Consider the following 24,902-nt stretch of genomic DNA (forward strand, 5'->3'; position numbering starts at 1 on the left):
GCTGGCCATTATTTTAGTTTAGTTTAGTTTATTCATTTGTATTGCGCACCAGACCCGAGGGTATGAGGGCGCATGAGCAGCATGGTTATTCAAAGCTTGCAAACCCCCCTAATGGAATCGACTTTGCATGAAAAATATGTACACTGCGGGGCCTTCGCACAGAGGATGGTTTGGGCCTATGCAGAACTCAAAGTAGGGGACAGACCATGCAGAACAAGGATGAACAAGGCAAATTGTGGGTGTGTCGAGGGACTGCCAGCAAGAGTCAATTGCACACCCACAACTGTGCTGAACCAAGCATATTCATGGATGTGACCACACAATCTCACATCGGGGAAATCACCACACAAAGCTTGCGAGCCAACAGTCACCAAATGCAGGCGTAAACCCATGCTCATAACAATAACCACGCAAAGGATTGAGGGGAGTGTACATGCCGTCGGGGTTCCGATTGAAGTTAGGGGTGAAGCAGACACATTTTACAGGAGTTTGCAAGCACATTTACCAGGAAATAACTACCTTTGCGATACATGATACGCATGTTGTGGGGGTGCTCGGAATAGTTACGGTGGAACTTACGCAGTGTCGCTGGAGTGCTGCCTTAGTTGTAGGGGTTTGCATGCAGTACTGTCGGGGTGCATTGCCTTGCGATCGAACAATGCGCAAAGGTCTGTATATGTGGCTGGAATTGTGATGTGTTGGGGCATGTCATGGGCATTCCGGCCGCAACTTGCAGATAGGGTTACTTTGCGGGAACAATTCCATGAATACGCAGAGCATGCAGAAAATCTTATGCGTGCAGGGATGCACAAAGTCGTTTTAGCCGTGCGGGCTTTGCAGGATCAATACGCATTTTTCCATTAATCAGGCCCTATGTTTTATCTTTACCATTGCACTGCCACATTTCTTAATCATTGCATCACAAGCATCTCCTATTAGAGTGCCACCATCACTGTTGAATTGTTTTCATAGACTTTTGTTTCATACGTTACTTGTTCCCCCCATGTGCAAGGGTGGTTTCGCTGGATAGAACCAGAAGTTTTGAAATATTGACTAAATCCTTTCTTTGGGTCGGTTTATTGATTTTTCTGTCAAGTAATTTTAATAAATTTAATTTTCGAAAAAATGCCTTCTAACTATGTATTTCTTTGGCTCAACCTTCATCTTCAACTAATAGTTAATTTCTGCTAGATAATTCAGCCAGATGCAGTAGATCCATCGCCAGTTATATTTTGTGGCCAGTCACAGTTTGCGTTATCGTCAGTAACACTGTAGAAATTGTATGACATATTATGCGCTTTGGAGCAATCTGCTTTTGAGTCCCCTAACAGGACCAGGAGGATAGCTCAGGGGCAATGTGTTTGTCTTGGAAGCAAGGCAATATAGAACAACACAGGTTTGAGCCCTGATCCCATAGCATAGAGAGCATGCATTGGAGATATTTATCTTGCACCATATCCATGAAAACTCTTAAGGAAATGTGAAACATTTGTGAGCTCTTCTTTTTCTATGTGGTTTGAGTATTGATTCAGCAAATTCTTTGTGTGTTTTATAGTTTGTTATTTGTGGTTTTTCGGTTCTCCGAAATGGGTTCTCCAACATGCCCTCAGGCACTAGGATGCGATGTTGTCAGACATCCGCAAGCCCACCTGGTTCCTTATAATACTTGCATCCTTTCCAGTCAGGCTCTAGACCCGTCATGGCAAGGAGCAGCACTCCTTTTTGCCTGGTGTAATATCCTGGCATTCGCAGCTGCAGTGATTGATTCTCGGTTGGTCCCCAGAGACTGCTCCATGAACTTTCATGCTATAAATCAAGTTCTTGGTGTTTCACCTCTGAGCTGTCCTGAAAGATGATCTGGTGGTCTTGTGCTGCTTTCATTCATTACTAGGGGAGAGATTGTCTGTAGTGGCCATGGGTGTTTTATTCCAACTCCTCGCCAATGCGTTCTCTCTGCTGAGTCTCATCTAATTTAACATCCATATCCTGCCCCTGCACCTAATTCGTCATTTAGCCTAGCTATCATCATAAGCTTTATTTCGGTAATAGAAATACCATAAAAGCACCAGCAACACATTTACAATCATAAAATCAAACATAACATCATACATTCATCACCTATACAAATTAAAAGCTAGAAATGCAAAACATGGTTTTCAAATAAAAAATAAAAAACCTCATGCGTGCAATGTGATTGGTTATTAATGCAATACCAAAATGGACAATGCCAAATTGTGAGATAACTCCATGGAAATCAAAGCAGATTACAGGTGAAACACATGCCAGATCAATGCTAAAACGTATCTAGTTACATCTCCATTTCTCCTATTTAATGCCAAGACCTATCACGCTACCAGTAGCGCACTGGTTTAGTTTTCCATTCTGGGGCATTGCTTCAAGAGGTAAAAAAGTGACTGAGTGCCATCGGCTTCAGCACAATGCAGCCAAGACCAAGATCATCACCTTGGACAACCCTGTCATGTTGCACCATCTTCCCCTTTTTTGGCCTTGGTTTCAGCCTAGAGCTAAAGAAATTAATCAGCTGTAAGTTTGAGACTAATCTTTTTCACGGCGCCGTTAAACCCTTAACGCCTGATTATGAGGTCCCTTTGTGGAACCCGACCTTAATGGCTGGTACCGTACTTAGCGCCTTCCCCAGTCCCATTGAGCCCTATGGGGCGAAAATGGGAATGGGGAAGGGCCATGGTGAAATGGGGAAATACCGCCCCACCAACCTTGGAATGGGGCGGTATTTACCCATTCCACCATGGCGGACTCGTTACAACACCGGCACCAACCATGGTGCTAACATCGCCATGGTTTAGCGATGGGGTTGTAATGAGGGCCTATATCACTATAACAGTCTTTATGCTGCAGCTAAAACTAAACTTTTGTCTCACCTCCAGGTGACCTGTTAAGCAGCGGGAAGTTTAATTCACAAAGACTGTAAATGGGACCATGTCTGAGATCTTCAGTGAACACGGCATAAGCTGCCTGTTAAATCAAAAATACATTGACATTCACTTCCAGGACCCTTGTGGAATCCATGTTCAAGCACAAGGCTGCCTTACAACATAAATCTCATGGTATACCCCCCTTAATGCATTTGGCCCATATGCTCATGAGTATTACGATGTACACTTCTTCAAAAAGGACAAGATTGGGAGCCATATTGCAGGGACGTAGGTCCTGTAATAGGGAACCCTTGTGCCCTCAATGTACTTGCATTTTCACTTAATTTGGTAAAAACCTGACGCACATTCGCTTTGTTCATCTATCGTGTGGTCCTTTGTTGCATCTCTGATCAGGCTTGTTTAAGATGCCTTGCACGTCCAGACCATTCACTCTGGAGGAATGTGCCTTGCCCAACTTCTCAATGACTCACACACTTGTTTACCCACTGCAGAATACTGCGCTGCTACACAAGACAATGTGCTAAGGGCCACAGTATGAAAATAATCAGCACGCCAAATCCTGACACAGCAAAATTACCCGTGCTCCCCTGAAGAGCCTTTTCTGTTTGTGCTGTACCTAGGTAACAACTTTTTAAACTCCACTCACCACAAACGTTTTCCGTGCAGCATGGATCTGATGAGAGTGGCTTTCTTGTGGCGACTTCTCCGTCTCTTGTACATACAATTGGTGCCGGTTCTGCACATGGATGAGGCACAACGCTGATATCCAAAGAGAGGCTGTTGCAGGTGAAATCTTGACAGTTTTCTTGCCAAGTCTCCCCAGGCTGTGTGAGTCAAAGTAATCATGAGAATGCACAACCATTGCTAATTAAACATTCAATTAACATGAGATACTGTAAGGCCCAAAATCAGGTATCTAGGTGTCCTCTAGGGATTAGTTAGAACTTTGCTTCAAGGTGTCAATACACACTAAAGATCAGACTCCTTTCACTCAAATATTAAGCCCCACTGCCAACGATCCAAGCCTTTCTGTCGATGCCTCGCTTAGCAACATTTCTTTTGAAAAGTAGAAGAGGAGTTTTACTGAGTTTGTCTAAGTTTAAAAAATAGAAGCACTTGGCTAATTTCCTTTCAGACATGCATTATGTTTTGGTGCATATTCAGAATTCAAATTGAAGATGAATTTTCAAAGTGTTGAGGGTATGTAGTTGAGGGGGAGAGAGAGGTGGAGCATAAGTTACAATCTGCAAGTGCTGACTGCAGGAGGGATAGAACAGAGCTAGAGGAAGCATGTTCCAAAGGGTGGAGCGTTGAGTATGAAGGTATCAATCCCCAAGAAAGTACCTGACCGGATGAATCTTTTGTTTTTGGTAGTAAAACCTTCGCTGATAGGCATTATTTATATGCACTGGGCATGCCCAAATAATTGTAATCCTCTATTTCTCTTCAAATGTCCCCCTATTTCCTCTGTCCCTGCTAAAATGCTTTCTGTGGCACCCAATGTAGCTACTATTTAATAAGAAAGGTCTATACAGTGAATTTGTCCTGCTCCTCACAGCAATGGCTCAGAAATGTTCTATATGTATTTAAGTGTTTAACAGTTTACAATACACTTGACTTATATAACATAGCAACCCCCGCAAAATTAAAATAGCTATCATATCCAAAAGTGGAAAATAGCTCCAAAAGTAAACATACTGTAAGTTATCACCATAATGTATATAGATGGTCTTAGAGCTTCAAAAGATCTTTACATCAAAGTATTGTAAAGATCACAGAGTCATCTGTGGCATCTATTAGCATGCTCCAAAGATCATCTCTCTTAATGTCATTCAGATTGTCTATGAACTGACCAGAAATAAGACTTTGCATTGTGTCTATGCTAGAACATTCAAAATGTATCGGTCCGAGAGCTTTGACATCTCACTCTGAGCAATGTCTACAATTGCTGCCTCATCACAGGATCTTCGCCCATGGCCCCCTTGCATCTTGAGTAGCCAATATGCTCAGCCTGAATAGGGTGAACTGCCTGAACTCCTGACAGGAGGCAAAGATGTGCAAATGTAGTGCCGATCTATTTGCTGTATGTACAATTTTAATTTCTTTTTACTTTTTATTGTCTCCCTAATTATACCACAGTCTTGTTCTTTCAAGATGGTGGTAAACGTGTTCCTAGTTAAGTACTCAGCCTCTATGAGAGCATTCACTGGCATCCCACCAGAAATTCCAAACTGCTCTATGTCGGCTCTGAAAGGAGCCCTACCCACATGAAATCGCTGGGCCATAGATTAAAGTCCCATCCTCAGCTCGCCCTAAAACATGCCCACGATTTCCAAGAGGTCAAACCAAGTCCAGCATTAAGGGATTCCACAGGAGTCAATAGGGGCACACTGAGTAGTTTTCTATTAACTCTGCTTTCTAGTTTAAGCTGGCATTCCAAACTGCAAATAATTCAGGGACATTGGGATTAATTTTAGAAAGTAAACTAAAGGTAGCATTTCATAATTGTAGAGGTTATAGTTGTACCAGTGTCTGATGGGCTGCACAATATAGGTTTTCTGTTATTAGAGTAACCGCAATATAGACCAATTATTGTACTCTCTCAAGTGTTGGTTCATTAGGTGCCACTGCAATCTAGTATGCTTATTTTTGTAGGCCAATGGCATGACCTTAGATGTATATTACACATGAGGTGGACCCAGATAAATGGGGGGGATTAGCCAGGTAACAACATAAATCATCAAACACAAGAACCCCCTCAGATCATAAGGTATTAATGCAAAAGACACCTAATCTCCAGAATTTAATTCAGCCTTACTATAAGAATGTATTTGTATTTTTTATTAGTATCTGGTTTATTACAAACCTTTCCCTTACATTTCATTTACAGTCTAAAAACCAAGTTAAAGTGTCCAATGTATTTCCACTTAAGCTAACTTCATTGCATTGGAAGAATCCATTTACACTAGAAACATACAAATTCACAAATCATTTCCACTTGAGTGTCAAGACAGAATTCCTCACATCAGCAGATGAGTTTCCAACAGGTTTGAATAGGGGGTCGGTCTCTTTATTCAATCAGAACAGTGAGTTGTTAAGAGGCAAAAGAAGGTTTGAGTAGTCAACTGGCATATTCATGGGAGTAATTCATTCCAAAATGTCATCATGGTAAAAATCACATTGTTATGTTCCCCCAGTTACAGCAACTTCTACCATTCCTCCGTCTCCAAAGCAGAAGGCGCGCCTAGCAACCATTCCCTGTACTTATTTCTTTTAGCGGTTAGCATGCCGCACTCAATCATCAAGTGTTTAGATGATTCGATCAAACCAGGCTCCTCGCAAAATCTGCAGATTGCAGGTTGGAGGCGGTGCCTCCAGCTGTCTTTGCCGGCCTATGACTTCCCTTGTAGTTAGAAGGTTTCATTTTAGCCACATAAAGAGGTCTCTATACCTTGGACAGAGGGATTTCACTAGAGAGCGTAGCAGTTGGATTACCGAGTGACTTTTGATTGCTAGTTTATATTGAGATCTTTCTCCTGTGTTTCTATTCAGCTATTGTACAATATTTTCCTTTTACCTTTACCAGGGTTGTTTTTTTAAGATCTCCGTTGCAACGACTACATTTGAGGTCCTTGTGCGTTTGGCTGAAAACCTTGCTATCTTTCTAACGTGATGCACAGCCTCTGCCCCAATCTTTCCAATCCATTGAAAACAAGCAAACACCATTCCTGTGTATTCCCCAAAGTGGGATGTTTTGCTAGATTAGGCCACATATTTTGGATCACATGTCCTGTGATCCTACTGGAAATGCTTGATTTACTTCACAGACAAGGTGGCAAGTGTAAAAAACAAGATATGTATATTTTCTCGTTTTTCTTTTACTTGGGGTATCTCATTTTGATGAGAATTGCCTGATTGTGGTTAAGACTGTGACCAATAGCATGTCAGCTAAGCAGTGATTCTCAACTTTCTGCATACACAGAAAGTACTCCCCTTTTGCTTCTCCACTCTTTTTGACTGCTTGCTCTCTGTTCTCTCCTCTCCCTTTCTCTCTTTTCCTATCTCCTCCCTTACTCCCCTTACTTTCTTCTATGCACTTACTCTATCAGAATTGTCCCTGGACCTAGTATGATAGCAACCTCGTGTGTCTCGTCCCACCTCCCCTTGCTTGTTCCCCCGCCCCCTCCTCCAGCACTATCTGAAATGTCGTCAAGCCTAGTACGATAGATGCTTGTTTTTTTCCTTCCCTCCCTTTCTGCACCCCTCTCCCTCACCTTTTGTTTTCTCCAGCTCTACCAGAAATGTCGTCAGGCCTATTACGGTAGTCACCTGTCTGTTTTCATTTCCTTCCCACTCTCCCCCTCCCTTCCTTATCTATGTCCTAGCTCTTGCACTATCTTAAATGTCATCAAGCCGAGTACGATAGTTAATTTCACATCCCTACTGTACATGGCCTGTAAGAATGTCATTGTATTTTCCCTTGTTCCCTCCCTTGCCTTGAAGCGCTTTGAAACACATTGTGTATATGCACTATATAAATAAACTATCATATCATATAATTTCTTGCTGTGAAAGGCACAGGAACCCTAGCTGTGCCCCGGTGCCTTTCACCACACATTCGAGACCGGATGCATGCGCACAGAGATCCGCAATGGTGGCTGCCGTTTGACACATGGTGGCCATTGTTCTGCATGTATTTACATGGATAGAACCAGGTTCCCGATGGCCTAAGTAGACTCTGTGCACAATATGTGTAGAATAAGTCAATCTTGCAGCAAATGGGAACAGTGAACTCCAATGGCAGGTGATCCCTATGGGTGAATATAGATGCATTGCTCCTGCTAGGGTTTTTACGTGTTTCCGGTATTAGAATGTGTGGACACGTGATGTCATTGTAGAAGCTGAACCTTTGTACCCCATCCCCTCCCGCATCCTCACTAACGTCAAGGAGGGAGTACGTGTTTTGCACAGTAGCCTGCGTTATGGGCGCTCTACGGTGCCATAGTGCCTGTGTAGGGGAGAGGGATCTTGGTGGTACGTATGTTCTGAAATGGAAATAAAGTCAGAATGGGAGAGCGGAGAGGGAGGTTTAGCACTGAAGAGGAAGGGAGCAAATGCTTACCGCTCTCTGTGTCCCATTGCCAGTCACGCAACCTGCAAGAAAAATAAAAAGTTTGAGAATAAGTGAAACTCTTTAATGTTGCGCTACATATAGAAATGGGTGGCACATATATGAAATATAAGCAGCCACTTACTAATAGGATCAAGACCAAAGGTGTCTCTCCCTCTTTGTAGTGTACATGACACCACTCCTTTCTACTAATATCACACACTATTACTTGTGTTACCATGCGTGTCTCAGCAGAAGTCCTGCAGTGAACTTATCATAACACATAGTGTTACTGCTGCTGATGTCGCGGTTCCCAACTCCAATAAACTGCATTAAATAACGGTTTGCTGATTTGCTAGTGTACAAAATGTCATCATTCCAATGACTACTAAAATAAGGCATCATATAAGGATTGCGCACGGGAGAAACTTGGTGCACACACCCTCTCCCCTGATTATTGGTCTGACAAGAAAATGCAGTGACTGCAAGTGAACATATCAAACAAGGGCAACCTGTGTTCATTCGTTATGGCACTGCCCATGGCAGTCACACATCCCTTTGCCAGAAGTATTCAGGACACTGGGCCTCATTCCGAGTATGGAGGTAATCATGGCTCTATTAGCGCCATGACTACCTCCCATACCGGTACCGAGTCTGCCCTGGTTCAATGGGGACTTACTGGTCTATTCCGACCTTTGCGGGACCGGTAAGTCCCCATTGAAAAAGCCATTCCCCATTCCCATTTGAGCCCCGATAGGGCTCAATGGGAAGGGGGAAGTCGCTAATAACGGTACCGCAGATTGCGGTACCATTATTAGCTCTAAAGTCCCTTAACGGGTCCCGTCCATAATGCCTGCTAAAACCAGGCGTTAAGTAAGGGACCCGCTAAGGGAACTCGGAATAGGGTGCAAAGGGATTACCGGCACCGGTGTCCTTACCGGTGCGCGGTATCCCTTTTCGCCCAACTCGTAATGAGGGCCACTATGCCACATGCACTACATTTTGTAAGCAATCACCCAAAGCTGATCGTAGAGGGGCATGTGTTTGTATGCCGCTTGTGCCCTTGTGAAGCCTGTACAAGCCTGGGCAAATGGCTAATCTGCATAAGGTATGTCCCATGAAAATTAAATACTACACTGCCCCTGGTGTCTATACATCCTATGCCACAACTGGAAGTGATACGGGTGGGGCTTGCTGGCACTACCAGGCAAGGGTGGAGGTGGAAAAAAGCAACTAGTGGTGCTCTGGCTGCATCCAAGAGGGAGGGAGAGGAATGGTCGGACAAATGGCGGGGGTGATAGATGGGGGCAGGGTGGGGGGTTACAGTTGTTGAGCTGGGGTGGGGGAGCCAGGGGTTGTTTGACCAGGATCACAAACTTTGGCTCAAATTGTCTGATTTCAAGGTCACCAGTAATAATGTCTTATTGAGTTTGCTTACAACAAACACAAAGTGCATAATAAAGCCACATGACAACATGTAACTCCTAAAAGCAACATGTAAATCAAAAAGAATATAATTGTGGCTTTAAGTTTCACATCCGGAATGATAAACTATAAGTCCCAGAATGCAAGGTAATGCCAACCTGAAAAATCTACTTAACCCCACTGTTCTTTCAGTGATTTAAGTCATGTAATAACAGAAGTTGTGTAATAAACTAAGATAGTTGTGCAGATTCTTTATCACAAAGTTCCAGCATGTTGTTATTCATGATGTTAAAAACCTTTGATCAGTGACTTAAAGCAACTTTATTTTTTTGCACGTCAAGTTAGTAGTTATCAAGGATATAAACACATTTTTAAATGGGCACTGTGTGTTGCTCACTTTAACTAGCACAGATTTGCAAGGTAACTGGTGCTTTGTGAGCTCTTTGAGTTGCACATGTGCCATCATGCATAGCAATGTCTCTGCAACTGATAAAAGACATATGTTAGCAACCTGAGCACTTAACGACCTGGGAGCTGCGGATGCTGTGTGTGTGTCGCCCTAGCTGTGACTTGGGAAACTGGCAGTGCTTGAATGTCCGGCCTGAGCCGGTTCTATATTTGGCTTGGGAGAAAGACACAGCGTCAAGGACGCGTTTCTTGAGACTTTGAACTAAAGGTACGCTGTGTAAAAAAATAAAAGAACTAGTAGTAAGGCCTACCTATGATTTATATTACACTTCCATCTCTGCTGCCAGGCACTGTGGTGAACTTTATGTGAAGGCAAAACCAGGTAACAGACAAGCTTGGCATGGCCCTCTACAACACAATGCACCTTATGGGCATCCTTTTGACACCCACTGGGGGGAACCGCAAATTGCAAATGAATAACTGGAAGAGCAAGGCTGCAGACGCATGCCACATTCTTGTGCCAATGGTATTATTAACTATGGAGATTGCCAATGGATGTTATTTACTGTCCACTACCCTTACGGGTGCTCACCTCTAGTTTGGGACCATAGGCCAGGTATGGCTCAGCATACAGCCTTAGTGACAAGCACCACAGTCAGCAACATTACACCAAGGTTTAGAATGTTTTCTGGGGTCTCATGTTTGCTGAGAGCTGCCCTTTCATTTGTGTGGATGATTTTTTTTTTAAATGATGTAATATTTAGAGTTTATAAAAGCACAGACAAAAATCCAAATCTAAAAAAGAGCAGTGTCGCTATTCGAAAAGATTAGCACAGATCACTGCATTGAGATCAATAGCAGGCAGCTGAACAGGTAGGACTTGAGCAAAGTTTGAGCGACACACAACAGAAGAGCCTGGGTCTGAGCAGGAGACCGACACATATTTGGAGAGGACATTGCCATGGCCTTCCAGGGAGTATAGACAATGATTGACAGCTAACGCCCTGGTGATAACGGCAGAGTCACAAGATCAGTACAATATGATTCTACAAAAAAGATAAAAAGTTAAAAAATATCAGTTAAGACAATAATTAAATGCTTCAGGAAAGGCCTAGGACATTATACAGTTTCATTGATGAAAGTTTTGAAAAATGTAAATTAGTAAGCTTTTGAAAAATGTAAAGTAGTAAGCTTTTGAAAAATGTAAATCAGTAAGCTTTTGAAAAATGTAAAGTAGCAAGCTTTTGAAAAATGTAAATCAGTAAGCTTTTGAAAAATGTAAAGTAGTAAACTTTTGAAAAATATAAAGTAGTAAGCGGCCATGACAAGGCAGCTGCCACTTATAGCACAATTATTGAGGAATGGTGGTCCTGTTCATAATGCAAGGCAATCGGATATTGTGTGCCCCCCCAAGAAAGAGGTCAAGTTACTGACCTCCTAGTTGTGGGTTAGCAGATTTGAAAACTTGTCCAGTGTAGATTTATCGCATAGAAGGTTAAGACCCAACTCTAGAAAAGAGCCTTATCCATCTGCCTTATGTAAGGGTCTAAGTCGGCTGTGAGGTGTTTTCTCAAAGCCAGTGCAGGAGCTCTTAAGAAGAAACACTTGGACAAGTCCATTCATTGACAGGATATTAATGCAAAACGGAGAAATTCAATCGGAGAAAGAAGGAAAATAAAAGGCAGGGAGGTTTGTGGAGTACGGAAGAGAAGAGACAGATGTGAAAGAGAGCGGTAGGTTTTTCAGGGACTGTAGACTACAGACACACTCCATCAACACGCGGCATGTAAGGGGTACTCATCCCTTCCCCCGTGCGGCATGCATGAGATGTGTGCATGTTCTGTGTGTTTTACTTACTTTGGCATGCGTATGAGTAGCAGCAGCTCGTCTCTTCGTAAATGCGAATGGTTGGAATATTGTTGGGGCAGCTCACTGGACTGGGATCGGCACACTCGGCGAAGACCAGTTTGATCCGGTTTCTGTCGCCCAAGCAGATTGCAGTTATGCAATTCCCATAATCCCAGGATTCCATAAACTATTGAAAACATGGAGAATTTAAAATTCAAAGAACTTTCAAAATGATCTTAAAGTCCAGAAGAAATCCCAGCATGCGGGGGTGGGGAGGTGAATTTGGAAGTCCATCAGTCCATAGTGATGGTGTGTCACAGCAACAAGAGTGAGAAGGAAAGACATGGTAATGGAATGCATGAATAATTGAATGGGCTTGTATATCACGTCATAGGAGAGAAACAATAAGTACAACATGCCCGCGTTAGACTTGGAAGACTACTGACATTGGGCCTCATTCAGAGTATGGAGGTAGTCATGGCGCTATTGGAGGTATGGAGCTATAGCTATATGGAGGTAGCACCATGACTGGCTCCAATACCGGTACCGAGTCCACCCTGGTTCAATGGGGACTTACCGGTCTATTCCGAACTTTGCAGGACCGGTAAGTCCCCATTGAAAAAGCCATTCCCCATTCCCATTTAAGTGCCCATAGGGCTAAATGGGAAGGGGGAAGGCGCTAATAACGGTACCACAAATTGCGGTACCGTTATTAGCTCTAAAGTCCCTTAACGGGTCCCATCCTTAACGCCTGGTAAAACCAGGCATTAAAGGAAGAGACCCGCTAAGAGAGCTCGGAATAGGGTGCAAAGGGATTACTGGTACCGGTGTCCTTACCGGTGCCTGGTATCCCTTTGCGCCCAACTCGTAATGAGGGCCATTGTGTATTTTAATGTTCATATCAATACCCTACACTAAGGGGAGGGGTGGAATCCTGCCAAATCTGTGCTGATCCCTATTTTGTAGACACGTGGAAATGCTAACACAGAGAGGCAAGTGAACTTGGTCATGAGTATAAGTAGAACAGTGGGCCTTGTCCCTCAAGGCCGTTAGCCATCTAGATAGCAAACATTAGCCTTCAAAGTTAGGCCCCCCAGTTGAAGTGACAGTTGTATCATGCACTGGTCTGTTTAGGAAATGTTGTTAATGTTAGCACACGCAGATCGTTATTTACCTCCTCTCAGCCAGTCAGAATGTTCAGAATGCAGTCAATAACTACTGGTAGTGACTGCATTCTGAATATTCCGACTTCAAAAGCAGACAGGGTAACACGAAAGCAACATCCAGGTATGATTTTATTAACAAAACACGTTTTCTCAGAGAGGATGATTTTCCCTCCAATGTAACATCCCATTTACCACACCAAAGAGAAAGCTATAGCATGTGAAAAGTTTACACGTTCATTTAGAGGAACAGTTCTTTTTACATTATACGTAATGCATACTCATGTTAAAACCTGTCCAATTCAACCAATAATGCCATTAAAATGCTTAAATTGTGAAGACACCATTGTTTATAAAATATCATAAATAAAACCACATTTACTACACTAATTCAGTTTCAGTATTTATTTTACTCACCATCACAATATTTCTACTTTACAACCGCAACCCCATAACCTATGTTGCTATTACCACTACGTGCTAATAGCCTTATGGGCCTTGTAAGGTGTTATTACCTCTTGGGATAATGACCTTGGGCTACAAAGTGTGTACATGTCATTATCCTGTGATAATGCCCCCCCTGGTCTTTAAGGCTATATTTTGTACATGACCCTCGAGCAATCACTATCAATTACATATTTCCTATGGGTACACTGTGCATCTTTTTTTAATAAGAAATTGTAGCTATTTGCCTACATTTACAAAATAAGAGTAAGGAGTAAGGATTGCTACCTTAGAGATGGTTGAAGAGAACAAACTTTTAAACCATCTACCTCCTCTACAGAGAAAATACAACGATCCGGCCAAAATTTACAAAAAATTCCCTAGTAAGCCTCTGAGACAGCTCTTTATGAAAGCGAGGCAACATGTGTTACCAACCAACGGAATTCTGTTCATCAGAGGAAACAGTCCTTCAAATTTATGTAGACTATGCAAAGAAGAAAAGGCGATAGAAACGATTAGACACCTATTAACTTCCTGCACGGCGCTGCAAACCCTGAGAAAGGCCTATTTGTCAACTGTTCTGGAGGCCTCAATCTTGTGGGAAGAGGAGACTTGGTGGAAACGGCTAATCAGCGGACAAAAAACATCCTGGGCAATTGCCACTGCAAAGATTTTGCAACAGGCTTTCATCTTGATAGAACAAAGTAAAGAAGAAGAAGTGAAAAGCTAAGCCATACAAGTGCTCCTCTCTACGGCTCTCATGACGAAAACAGAAGAAATAGACTTTGACAATTTTGTTAAAACCAATGAATTTTTGGTAAATACAATTAAAAAAAAGAAAAAAGGAGAGTAATGCTATAGTGACAGAAAGTGTAATAGAGGCACCGAGGAGTGCATCGGAAGTTCTCATGGGCGGAATGTGTATACAGTAGTTTACTACTGTGGTCACACATACCACTAGACAGATTGTTGGCAAGGGCAGCCAAATTTACTACACACGGATGACCAGGTGACCGCAAAGCAATGTAGTCGGCCTAATATTTTGGGACTGACAGCAGTATCAATGAGAGTATTAAGTCACCCAGAAAGGGAAGACGCAGGGTGCTTAGTCAAAGGCTAAAATCTGGATAACGTCAGATCACTTATTGGCCTCAATTTGCAAACGGCATCGACAACCTCTTGGAATCTAGACACCATTTCCAGTATATGGTCACTCTGCATCTGCACACGTGTTGCAATCTGTCAAAGTCTGTGATTTGGTCTGTGTGGATCTTAACTTGCCTATCCATCACCTTGTAAGCCTTTCACTTTCCTTGTCTCTCTTTCCATCGCTGATCCTCTATTTCAAGCCACAATTGATAAATATAAATCATGGCTCGCACAAACGTGCTGCAAAAACAAAAAAATTATAATCATATAGGTGGTGAGTGCTTCTTTGGAAAAGGACATCACTCCACATGTCAGCACTGCAAGCACACTAATGATGACATTATCAGTCAGGTAACGGACTGGGTCCGAGTGACCACCTCAGTATCCAGTCACTCATTCTCCCACACTAATCTTGTCCGAGCTGAATGTCTTCTAAATTCCTTTCACATCCTAATTTCGTGTATTCCCAATTGTGCCTACGCTGGTGACATTCATGTAGCTTCACTTCCCTCTAGTGGTCAGTCATCTCTACATGCAACAATATGTGAATATTAATTGATTCGATTACAATATGTGCTGAGTAAAGCAAGGAGTTTTAGGGTGACAAAAGTTTAATTAAAGGCAGTTGTTGGAGTGGAGATTTAATTGGGGTAATGGGATCTTGCCCCCTGTTTTATTGTTTCTCATTTATATCTTGGCTGAGACATTAGCTTTTTTTAAGTTGATGTTATTCAATTTAAGAAAAAAACAACCAGTCTCATAGGATAAAGTTCTAAAGTACCAGTCTATGACTCTATGATTCCAGGCAACATCTTCTATCTTCCTTTAATTTCAGTGTGGAAGGAGAAAAAACATCAGATTTACACATCTCACTGTAACAATGGCACTGCCTTGAACAAAGAGTGGGAAAGGAATGCAAAAAAGATTACCATTCATAGTCAAACACATTATTTTTCATTGTTTGCCTAATGGCTGACAATAGTGGTTCTTGTTAAAGATCAAAAAAGTGCTTGGCAATTTGGGGAGAAATCAATACTTTGCTCAATCTGCATACTTTATAAAAGAAAACCTTCTGAAGTGGATGGTTGAAAATAAAATGACTTTGTAAACATGTTAACAAAACCTGAGAATTGGGGTACTACAAGCCACTTTTAAAAGATTGTCCTACACATTTATAAAACAATGTTAGGGAGAATTCTCCAGAATGACTAATTTCCCTTACCTGCTGAGTCCCTCAGCAGCTTTGCTGGATTTCTAGGATTTATTTTTTTCACCTGGCAAGAGTGTGTGCCTTTTTCCCACTCTTATATGTGTTTTTCTGTGTGTGTTTAACATTTTCTTCTGTTCATAGACTGTGGAGGCTCATCTTCTCCATAGGCATCATCTTTTTACTGTGTGTTACACAGCACCTTCAGTGCAGTGACACAGGATTGTCTTTTAGACTTCCAAACTCAGACTCCATTTTCTGGGACTGACTACTGTCTCCCAGAACATGTAAAGTTGCCATTGACTTTATTAGTCTCTTAGAAATCCACAGTCCCAGTACAAACTATCTTACATAGAGTACTGGAAAGGGTATATTCTTATCCCTTTTTGTCTGTTTCTCTTGGAGCATTGTTTCGCTCCCTTTTCATTAAAACTTGGCTGGTGGCAGTGGTAACTATTCTATTTTTCCTACCGCAGTTATCTTAAATAACCTTGGTATTGTTTTAGGCTGTCTTGGTAGCCTCGAACTTAAACCGGCTAGACCATATACTCTTTTATACTGTTGCGGCTAGGTTTATTTGCCTTTTTTTTAAAAAAAATGTCTTTCTCGTGTTTTTCTCTGTGCGCCAAACCAGGTTTGGTTCCTTTGTTCACCATCCTTTTGCGGGCTTCTACACAGAAGCCCTCCTTAGGCGTCTGTATGTCTGGAGGGGACAGGATGTGAGTGAGGGGTTTAGGACTCCCTGCATAGGGTCTCCTTGGAGACCCATGTCGCACTCTGATCTGATTGGTTGTAGTGACTGTCCTCGTGGGACAGCCACCCTGCTGTGTGATTGACAGCCAGGCTGTGTGAATGGGGGGAAAACTGCATAAAAAGCAGGTCTCTGAGGCTGGAAAGGCAGAGTCGCTACTGGAACGAAAGAAGCGAAGAAGAGCTGACAGAAGAGGACCCCTACAATGACTGAACCACACGGTGAAGCCCTGCTGCAGGTCCGAATCTTCATACACCAATGACAGGGAAGACCGTTTAGGAATCTTCTCCCCTTGAGCTGGTGGGACCAACCAGTTCACCCAAACTCCAAGCCAGGCCTCCCTCCTCTGGGTGAATTTGCTGTACAGAGCTAGAGTGAAAGGATAGCCAGGAAGGTCGGACCTTGCTTGGGTTTTAAGGAGCACACCCTTTTCTTCGTTACTTTGCTCTGCTGCTGGTTTCTTCCCTGGGCAGTGCAGGACCCTCCAGTCTTCCTACTTCGTGTCAGTCCGACAGTTGCTTTAGGAACCGTGAGCCTGCAGGACCTGCCAGGAACGTCTGCCTAAGCTACAGCTGCTTTTCCATATTAAGGTACTGTTTGAATCCGGTTGTTCGTTTTGTCCAGTCGCGCTGAAGGTGTGTGAAACATTTCACAAATCTGAGGGCTTGTCCTTCTCTACTCTTTAAAATAACTTTTCTGCCAACCAACCTTGTCCGTAACTCTTGGCAAAGACTTAACTGCGAACTACCCTGAACTGTGTGATCTTGAGCAAAAGACTTTTGTCTTATTGACTTTGGCCCAAAGACTTTTTGATTTGATTCCATCACTGTAGTTCCTCTTTCGGGATTGCCCTGCTTACTTACCTGTTGGTGCTGGCCAATTTTTGTCTAACGTTTTCTTTCCCTCCCTTTTAAATTATTGGAGTGCCATTTTGCTCACACTTCGTTTTTGAGCTTAACTTGTCCAGAATCTATTGGGAGTGGTGTGGTGTATTAGGAGTGTGATTTCTAAACTACTTTACTTTAGTGAAATGTTTTACAACTGATGTGTAAATAAATGTATATTCTTTTACTCAGAAACCTTGAGTGAGTGTTTGTTTGAATCATAGTGATTGCTGTCCTTTGTTTAACTATTGATACTGCTCGATTACTCTTGAGATAAGTCTGGCTGCTGAGCCATCGCTACCACTTTACTGTGTAGTACAGGCTTGTACCAAAGGTGAATTTGTACTGTGTGTGGTGTTACCAAAGGGTACTGCATATAATTCTGCCTAACAAACACCTTAACATTAGTATCTAAATTTAGGGTGAGTTCTGTGAACTATGCCCTTGTGTAATTTTGCGTGTCCTGCCCTTTATGTGTGGGATCTTATGTTTGTTTAGGTCTGTATGCATTACTTAAACCCTATTTCACTATAAAGGCAGATATATTTCCCATATAATAGAGACATACAATGGCCCAAAACATGAGTACCCTAAATGCATAATAGCATCTTATGAGGCCACCTATATTTTGGCCAACATGGGAATTTGAACTCCTAATGGTGAATCCTCCAAAACAGATAATAATGCACGCTTTCCATTGTGTTCTCCTTTACTCCCTTGCAAGATTTCTGTCACTTTAGGTTTCCTTCTCCAAAATACATATATTAGACTTTACTAAGTTTAAAACTAACTCATGTTGTGAATTCTATTTGTACACAGATTGTAATTTTAGGTGTTGCCCTCTCGGGATTAAGTTCAATACCATATCATCAGCATATGATACATTTGACATATACTCTGCTGCATTGTTGTGGTTGATCTCGAATGAATCGCGGTACACATTGATCAAAATCAGGCTCAAACCTGTTGAATAACAAAGAGGAAAAATGGGCATTGTTGTCTGATCCCACGCATTGTATGTTGGCCACATGAAATACATCTCACATGTACTAAAGTCTAAATCAAGTAAGGGAGAAGTAGCCACATGCATGTCCAGCTTACCCCAGAGCTTGCCCTTTTGATGCAGTCACAGCCCTTTGCAGCATCCAAAAACAATGAATATAGATGGGCCTAATGTCCTCTTACATACATATATATATATATAAGGATGTGATTTATATAGCAGAAAACTACCTGGAAAATAACGCAATTTGCATAAAATGGGGCAAGTACAGACATAAGGGCGTGGAGTGGATGAGAAGAGGACAGAGGCCCTATCAGGTGGTTGACAGATGCAAAACCTGAACATCAGTGTATCTAGGACAACACAGTTGTGTTAGGTGCACATCCATCCTGAAAAAATGGTTCTGATATAGGACATTTAGCAATTTTTATCACTGTTAATATTTTGAGCCCAGGAGGTAGGGCAGGTCCTAGTGGTTTGTGGACAATATTAAACAGAAAAGCAATGGACAAGCAGAATGTTAAAAGTGGGGCGGACTAGGCCAAAAGCAGACTCAATGGGCCAATGAGAGGCATCACAAAACAGCGGATCTACAACCTGGCAAGTCTTAGATATACCTGAAAGAGCTCTGAGAGAGAGAGAGAGAGAGAGAGAGAGAGAGGAGAGAGAGAGAGAAAGAGAGAGAGAGAGAGAGAGACAAAGCCCTTGCCAGCTTGCTCTAAACATGCCATAGGCTTCTTAAATGGTATTAGTAATTTACTTTGTGTAATACAATTGGCAGTATGGTTCCTATCTGAAGAACTAAAACAACAGTTGTGAAGAAAAGTACCATTGAGAGGTATACACATCATTTTGCCATTGTGAATACCGTGCGGCTCATTTGGAGCCACACAGAGCTGCAAGGGAGCAATACAAGCTATGTGTAAACGTTTGTGCATATGTAATGCCTCATTTATCACTTCAGCCAATTTTGAACTATTTGCGAGGCTGTGCAGGGGCTGCATCAACATGTATGATGTTGCCACACCCATAGGGAAGCATCGGCACCTGATTGTGACGCGGGCAGAGATCTTGATGCCTGTGGAGCCACCTACTTTTAGCGCCTCCTCAATGCAGGCAGATCCCATGGGGAGCCGTGTGAAGGACCCCATCATCGCAATTACATATTGGGAGGTATTTTACAATGGGGTGTAAAGTAACCTGAAAACACAGACTCAGCCGGTTTCATCTGTTAGATTTGTGCCCTTTTGCAAAGGTAATACAATTGCATGTAGGGAAGGGCATGCATGGATGTGGAATGCAGTGGCATCTACGCAATGTCCAAGAAGAAAAGGTTAAGGGCCTTAGAGAAAAAGACCAACCTTCTAGTTTTCTTTCCTTGCTGTATTCTTGTTACCTTTTAAAACCTTGAATTCTCTGGTATTATACAAGGCATTTTCTCACATCAGCAGTTAACTAAAAGGGCATTCACGTGTTAGATAAACCCCAACGATTTCAGCATATTATAATCTCCTATAACTTCTTGATGCATGGTGATTTCTAAAGTATTTCCTCATTATGTGCTCATTTAATGTAGCCTAATAGACCAAGGCAGGGCCATTATTGATGTATAATTACTTTTGATTTGGGCCAAGAAAATTGTCACTATGACACGTGACAATGACCCCTTGCAAGAGCTAGAAAGTAATGTTCACCTATTGGTAATAGCAATGTAGGTTTTGGAGTTGTATAGGTGAAGCTACAAACTTTAGATTAATAGCGAGTAAGATAAAAGGAAATACTGTGGCAATAAGACCCGAGGCAGTGGGCCAATACCGCCCCAGGTGATGCCCCCGGGGGCATAGTTACAGGCCCGAGCGTAGCAAGGGCCTTAACGAAGCCCTGGGGGCATTACCGTGGGCGGTATTGGCCCGCCGCCGAGGGTCTTATTGCCATTAGTACCCCGGCCAGTTAGACCGGGGTACTAATGGCAATTTTTTTCTGTTTAGAAATGCAAAAAAATAAAAGTGAAAAAATATGAACGCCGGGAAAGGGAAAACGTAGTCCGATTTCGATGGTGGCCATCGGGAGCGGACGCGCTGGGAACAAAAGTGTGTCCAGCGTGTTCGCTCCCAAGACAAGAAGAAAAAAGAAGGTAAGTGGGGTTGGGAGGGGGGAAGGGAAAAAAAAAGAAAAACGTACCGCGGCTGCGGCAGGGGACGATGGAAGCCTCCAGCCTTGTGGAGGCTCGAAGCACGGATGGCCCCGCTCCGAGTCTCCACACGCCTGGAGGCTTCCATCGTCCTCTGCCGGAGACCAAGGGATAGAAGGTAAGTGGGGTGGGGAGGTCAGGGAGGTGGTAGGAGGGAGAAAAAAAAGTCTTACCTGAGTCCCCAGCGGGGGACGAAGGCAGCCTCCAGCCATGGGGAGGCTCGGAGCGGGGATTGCCCCGTTTCGAGTCTCCTCATTGGCTGAGGGGCTGCCACGCCCCTCGCCAGGAACAGAGTACCGTACACGCACGGCGTACATGGGAATACCATGTGGTATGGCTCGGAAAAGAGCCAATCAACACGTTGGATTTCTGGTGTGGCACGCGTGCTGGGTACTAATGTGTTAAAAACATGTTGATTTATTTTGTGGTATTTAAGTAGCAAAATTGCATTGATACAGCAAGTATTCTCATTGTAAACTTGGAGGAAGTGGAATGGCATTAATATGAACATTTACTAAGTACAATATTTCACTAAAATAACAATCATTGTTTGCTCCTTGTCTATTGATTTAGGCAGTCAAATTGGATAATGCCTGCCATGTTGGAGGTGCAGTGAAAAAAGACCATCATAGGGGCGGGGGAGGGTCGTTTTGTTAAAAAAAAGAAATCTTCCTTGGAAATTACATTGTTGTTTCATGAATGAAGGGACATGTTTTCTGTTGTTTGCCCTATCTTCTTCTGAAATCAAAATGTTATAATTGCAGTTATTAACAGTCATTATTAACTACATTCCAAATATTGTGATTAGATCAGAGGATGACAATAATGGCTTTGATGTGCAAATGAAACACTTGTGTACAAGCGTGATATAAATAAAATATCATTAAATTTCATTTAATTTCAAATACGTATTTAACCAACATACTGGGTCTAATTCACACAGCGTGTTCCAATGGGATTGCACCATTACAAAACACTTCAGTGAATCAGTCCCACTATGTTATATAGAAGTGGTTGGTGAGAAAGTGGTCCTATTAGCAGACTCGAAGTGAGACCAGACCCTAAACAAAATATGCATTGAACACCCCTGTACCCATCTGAGTATGCCATAAGGTTGTCACGGATACAAATCAATGCGGGAGAAAATAGGTCAGCTGATTAACCATGTGAATGCTGAGGAATTCAGCCAATCCTGCCTTACAATGTGGTCTTGCATCGCTGCAAAATTGTAGTTGCCCCAAGAATACTATGTATGTCCCTTTAATGTTTGAATCAAGTGCAAGGCACTCTCTTGATTGCTGTACAGTGTCTCTCACCAAGTCCCATGCAGCCTGGACTGCAGAGATTTTCTAAGAGAGGAGAAGTCAACGGTTAAACAGTGGAGCACAATCATTGAAAGGCTTAAGACTTGTGCCCTTCCATTCCATGTAATAGATCCACATATGTTAAGTAACATTTCTGCGCGCTTTCTATGTCAAGTCTCAGATTTGGCAGCACACCGTTGCTTAGGTATGCTGTTAATTTGATTTGTTTACCGGCATATTTGGGTGCTTGCAACTCTGACGCCTCGAAACTGGTCAGGAGCCTAAATAATGAGGTCATTAATGTTATTGACAGTAAATTATCTTCAATGAGTGATGTGTTCTAGGGAAGTAAGGGCGTATAATCAGTCACAATCACTTACCCGCCTTGGTGGGGTGAGATCAGTGCAATCAGCGGATGGAGCTCGCGTTATCGTGGCCTGTTGAATCGAAGTTGTGGTGGTTTCGTCTGCATGAGTAGAGATGGGGGGGTTAATTGCGGCAGATGTTGCTGAAGAACCCGGTGAAGGATGTGGGGCAGCTGAGGTTGGGCATACTCCACGAAACTCTTCAATCTCACAGGAGGCATTGCAGGTGGAAGTAAAGCACCAGTTCTCAGCATCCACAAAGTGACTTATGACAGATCCTTAAAGAGAAACAAGATTGTGCATTGAATTTCCAGTGACATTATTGTACATTCATTGAACATGTTACTGCAATACGTTACCCTTAAACCCACAGAATTGAAGGTTGATCTCGTCATAGTAGGGGTCTTTGTAAAAGCACCACAGTATAAACATTTACATAATAAATGAACAGGCGTATACTATTGTTTGGCTATTAGTATACATTGTCCTTCAAAATGCTAAGAGTGGGAGTCACTGAGGAAGATGTATACTAATAATAGTATTATTAGCCATTGATGAGTGCCTGCCCCCCAGCGGGAAGAAGGCTTAGACTAAAACATATTCCAGGATCTATATGCCACAGATTTTACTTCCCACTCCCAAAGGCTATATCATAATGTCAAAGCGATCTCTCTCTCTCTCTCTCTCTCTCTCTCTCTCTCTCTCTCTCTCTCTCTCTCTCTCTCTCTCTCTCTCTCTCTCTCTCTCTCTCTCTCTCTCTCTCTCTCTCTCTCTCTCTCTCTCTCTCTCTCTCTCTCTCTCTCTCTCTCTCTCTCTCTCTCTCTCTCTCTCTCTCTCTCTCTCTCTCTCTCTCTCTCTCTTCAATGTTCATGATGTGTAGCTGCTTCAGGGATGCATTGCAGGTATTGTGTCCACCATACCTTGCAGTCTTCAAGGTTTGAGTGGAAAAATGCACTATTTGTGGGAAGAGGCGAGACAAAAGAATAGTTAGAGTACTCTTAGCAAGGCAGGAAGGGGTTGGATAGTGTTGGTCTCGGAAGGTATAGACCTGATGAGATTTGTTAAATGTCTGACAAATACCTTTACAGGATCAGTGCTGGCACAATTATCCAGATATCAGGCTTGTGTGCCCAGAATGTGGATTGGGAGAAGGCACAGCTAGTCATGTCTTATTAGGTCTTTCACTTGTGGAGCTGGTGTGGTAAGGTGGGGTGAGATTCTGTAGTGGGTTTGCTGCTGTACATCCTGAGCAGAAGAAGTGGTAACTTGCGCGAGAGAGGGGCCAGCACAGAGCTCTGGGAAGCTTAGGGGACTGGAGCTTTTAGGGGGATGATCTAGAGTGAGTCCAGGAAAAAACAATTGCTGGAGAGAGACTGGTTGGACGCAACAATGCGAGCCAGATGCCAGTGAAAGTCCTTGGATACATTGATAGGAGGTGTCAGGTCAGGATGTCGTGAGCGCTGCATCTCTATGTCTGGAAAGAGTGTAAGTCCGCCAATGTTGGTAGTAACTGATTAATCCATGTCACCCGTTTAAGTCCCCTGTCAGTGGATTGAAAACCTGCATGCCTTTGGAATCATAGTTCTTCTTCAAAGGTCTAGCCTGCCATTTACCAGCATACAAAAGGACTGCACCTAGCATGACCGACACTATCCCATCCCTTCCTGCCTCGGTGAGAGCATCCTACCATTGTTTTTATATTGACCTTTCCCTCTACATAGTTGAGAGTGCTAGTCATACCTTGAAGTCTGCACTGCATGGAGGATTTAACACCTGAAGCGCATGCCCCTCTGAAGAAACTGCAATTCAGCAACACAGATAGACACAGACTAGGCATTGAACAAGGGACTATTTAAGTTGTCATTTTTTTCAAATGCTTCATTCCATGCAAACTCACTAAAATGGGCAATTAAGGCACACAAGCATATACATGTACCTCTGCAGGAGGAACTGAGCAGGATGTGAAAGCAAACTAGGTGAAGGAGTAAGATATAACATAGACCAATTAGAGTGCAGATCACATTATTATATGTTTATATTAGCAAGAGATACCCTGATCCTAGCAACGTTTTCAGAAGGAAGGGATTTGTGGATGTTAGAGAGACGCTGACCAATGGCTCACTTTTAGTTCTATGATGTCTGTGTACAAGGTCAGATTTGCAAATAAAGAGGCTTGAACATTTTTCTTCAAAAGATGCCTGGACTCAAAAAATAAAACACTGTGGAATAGTTATTATCCGATAATGTCCTCTTCCCCAGGTATGCCTTACTCATAAGTGCCTTGCCACTAAAGAATACCTACCATTTGGACACAAAATTAAAACTGTTGTTGTTGCGGAGTGCAGCGGATTGGTGCCGGCTGAGACGGAGGAGGACAATTGGTAGCATGGACTGTCTTTGGGGTGTGGGTGGGGAGATCACAGTATGTCAGCATGTGGTGTAATTTTGGAAGGGGAGTGGGAAGGAGTGGGGTGATAGGACTGGGGCTACTTGACTTCACTATGTGTTTTTAATGTTAATATTGATTGTACAAGCTGTGCAAGTAGGGAATTTGTGATTAAATGCATGATGTTAGAAATGACAAATAGAAGTAAGGGAAAAAAAGAAACAAATAACGAAAAACTCTAGAATCCTTTGTCGCATCCCGTTCATTGAAACAAAATACTTACTTAAGATGGCTCTTGAAGACTGGCTCCATACAGAGCCCCTCTTCAATTTCCATTGCAGCCCAGTAG

At 42.8% G+C, this 24,902-nt stretch overlaps 1 protein-coding gene across 1 annotated transcript in view; it reads right to left on the minus strand.

Annotated features, from left to right (window-relative positions):
- LOC138503906 (mucin-5B-like) overlaps positions 1–24,902 on the minus strand; it is a 447,355-nt gene that overhangs the window by 70,087 nt on the left and 352,366 nt on the right. Inside the window, exons 34-37 of the mRNA XM_069623991.1 lie at positions 22,183–22,445; positions 11,716–11,893; positions 8,038–8,069; positions 3,562–3,739 (exon numbers count right to left, since the gene is read on the minus strand). Coding sequence (XP_069480092.1) covers positions 3,562–3,739; positions 8,038–8,069; positions 11,716–11,893; positions 22,183–22,445 — 651 coding nt within the window. The remainder of the gene's footprint in view (positions 1–3,561; positions 3,740–8,037; positions 8,070–11,715; positions 11,894–22,182; positions 22,446–24,902) is intronic.

This window comes from Ambystoma mexicanum, chromosome 11 (genome assembly GCF_040938575.1).
Source record: "Ambystoma mexicanum isolate Mex_15411 chromosome 11, UKY_AmexF1_1, whole genome shotgun sequence".
NCBI classification, from domain to species: domain Eukaryota; kingdom Metazoa; phylum Chordata; class Amphibia; order Caudata; family Ambystomatidae; genus Ambystoma; species Ambystoma mexicanum.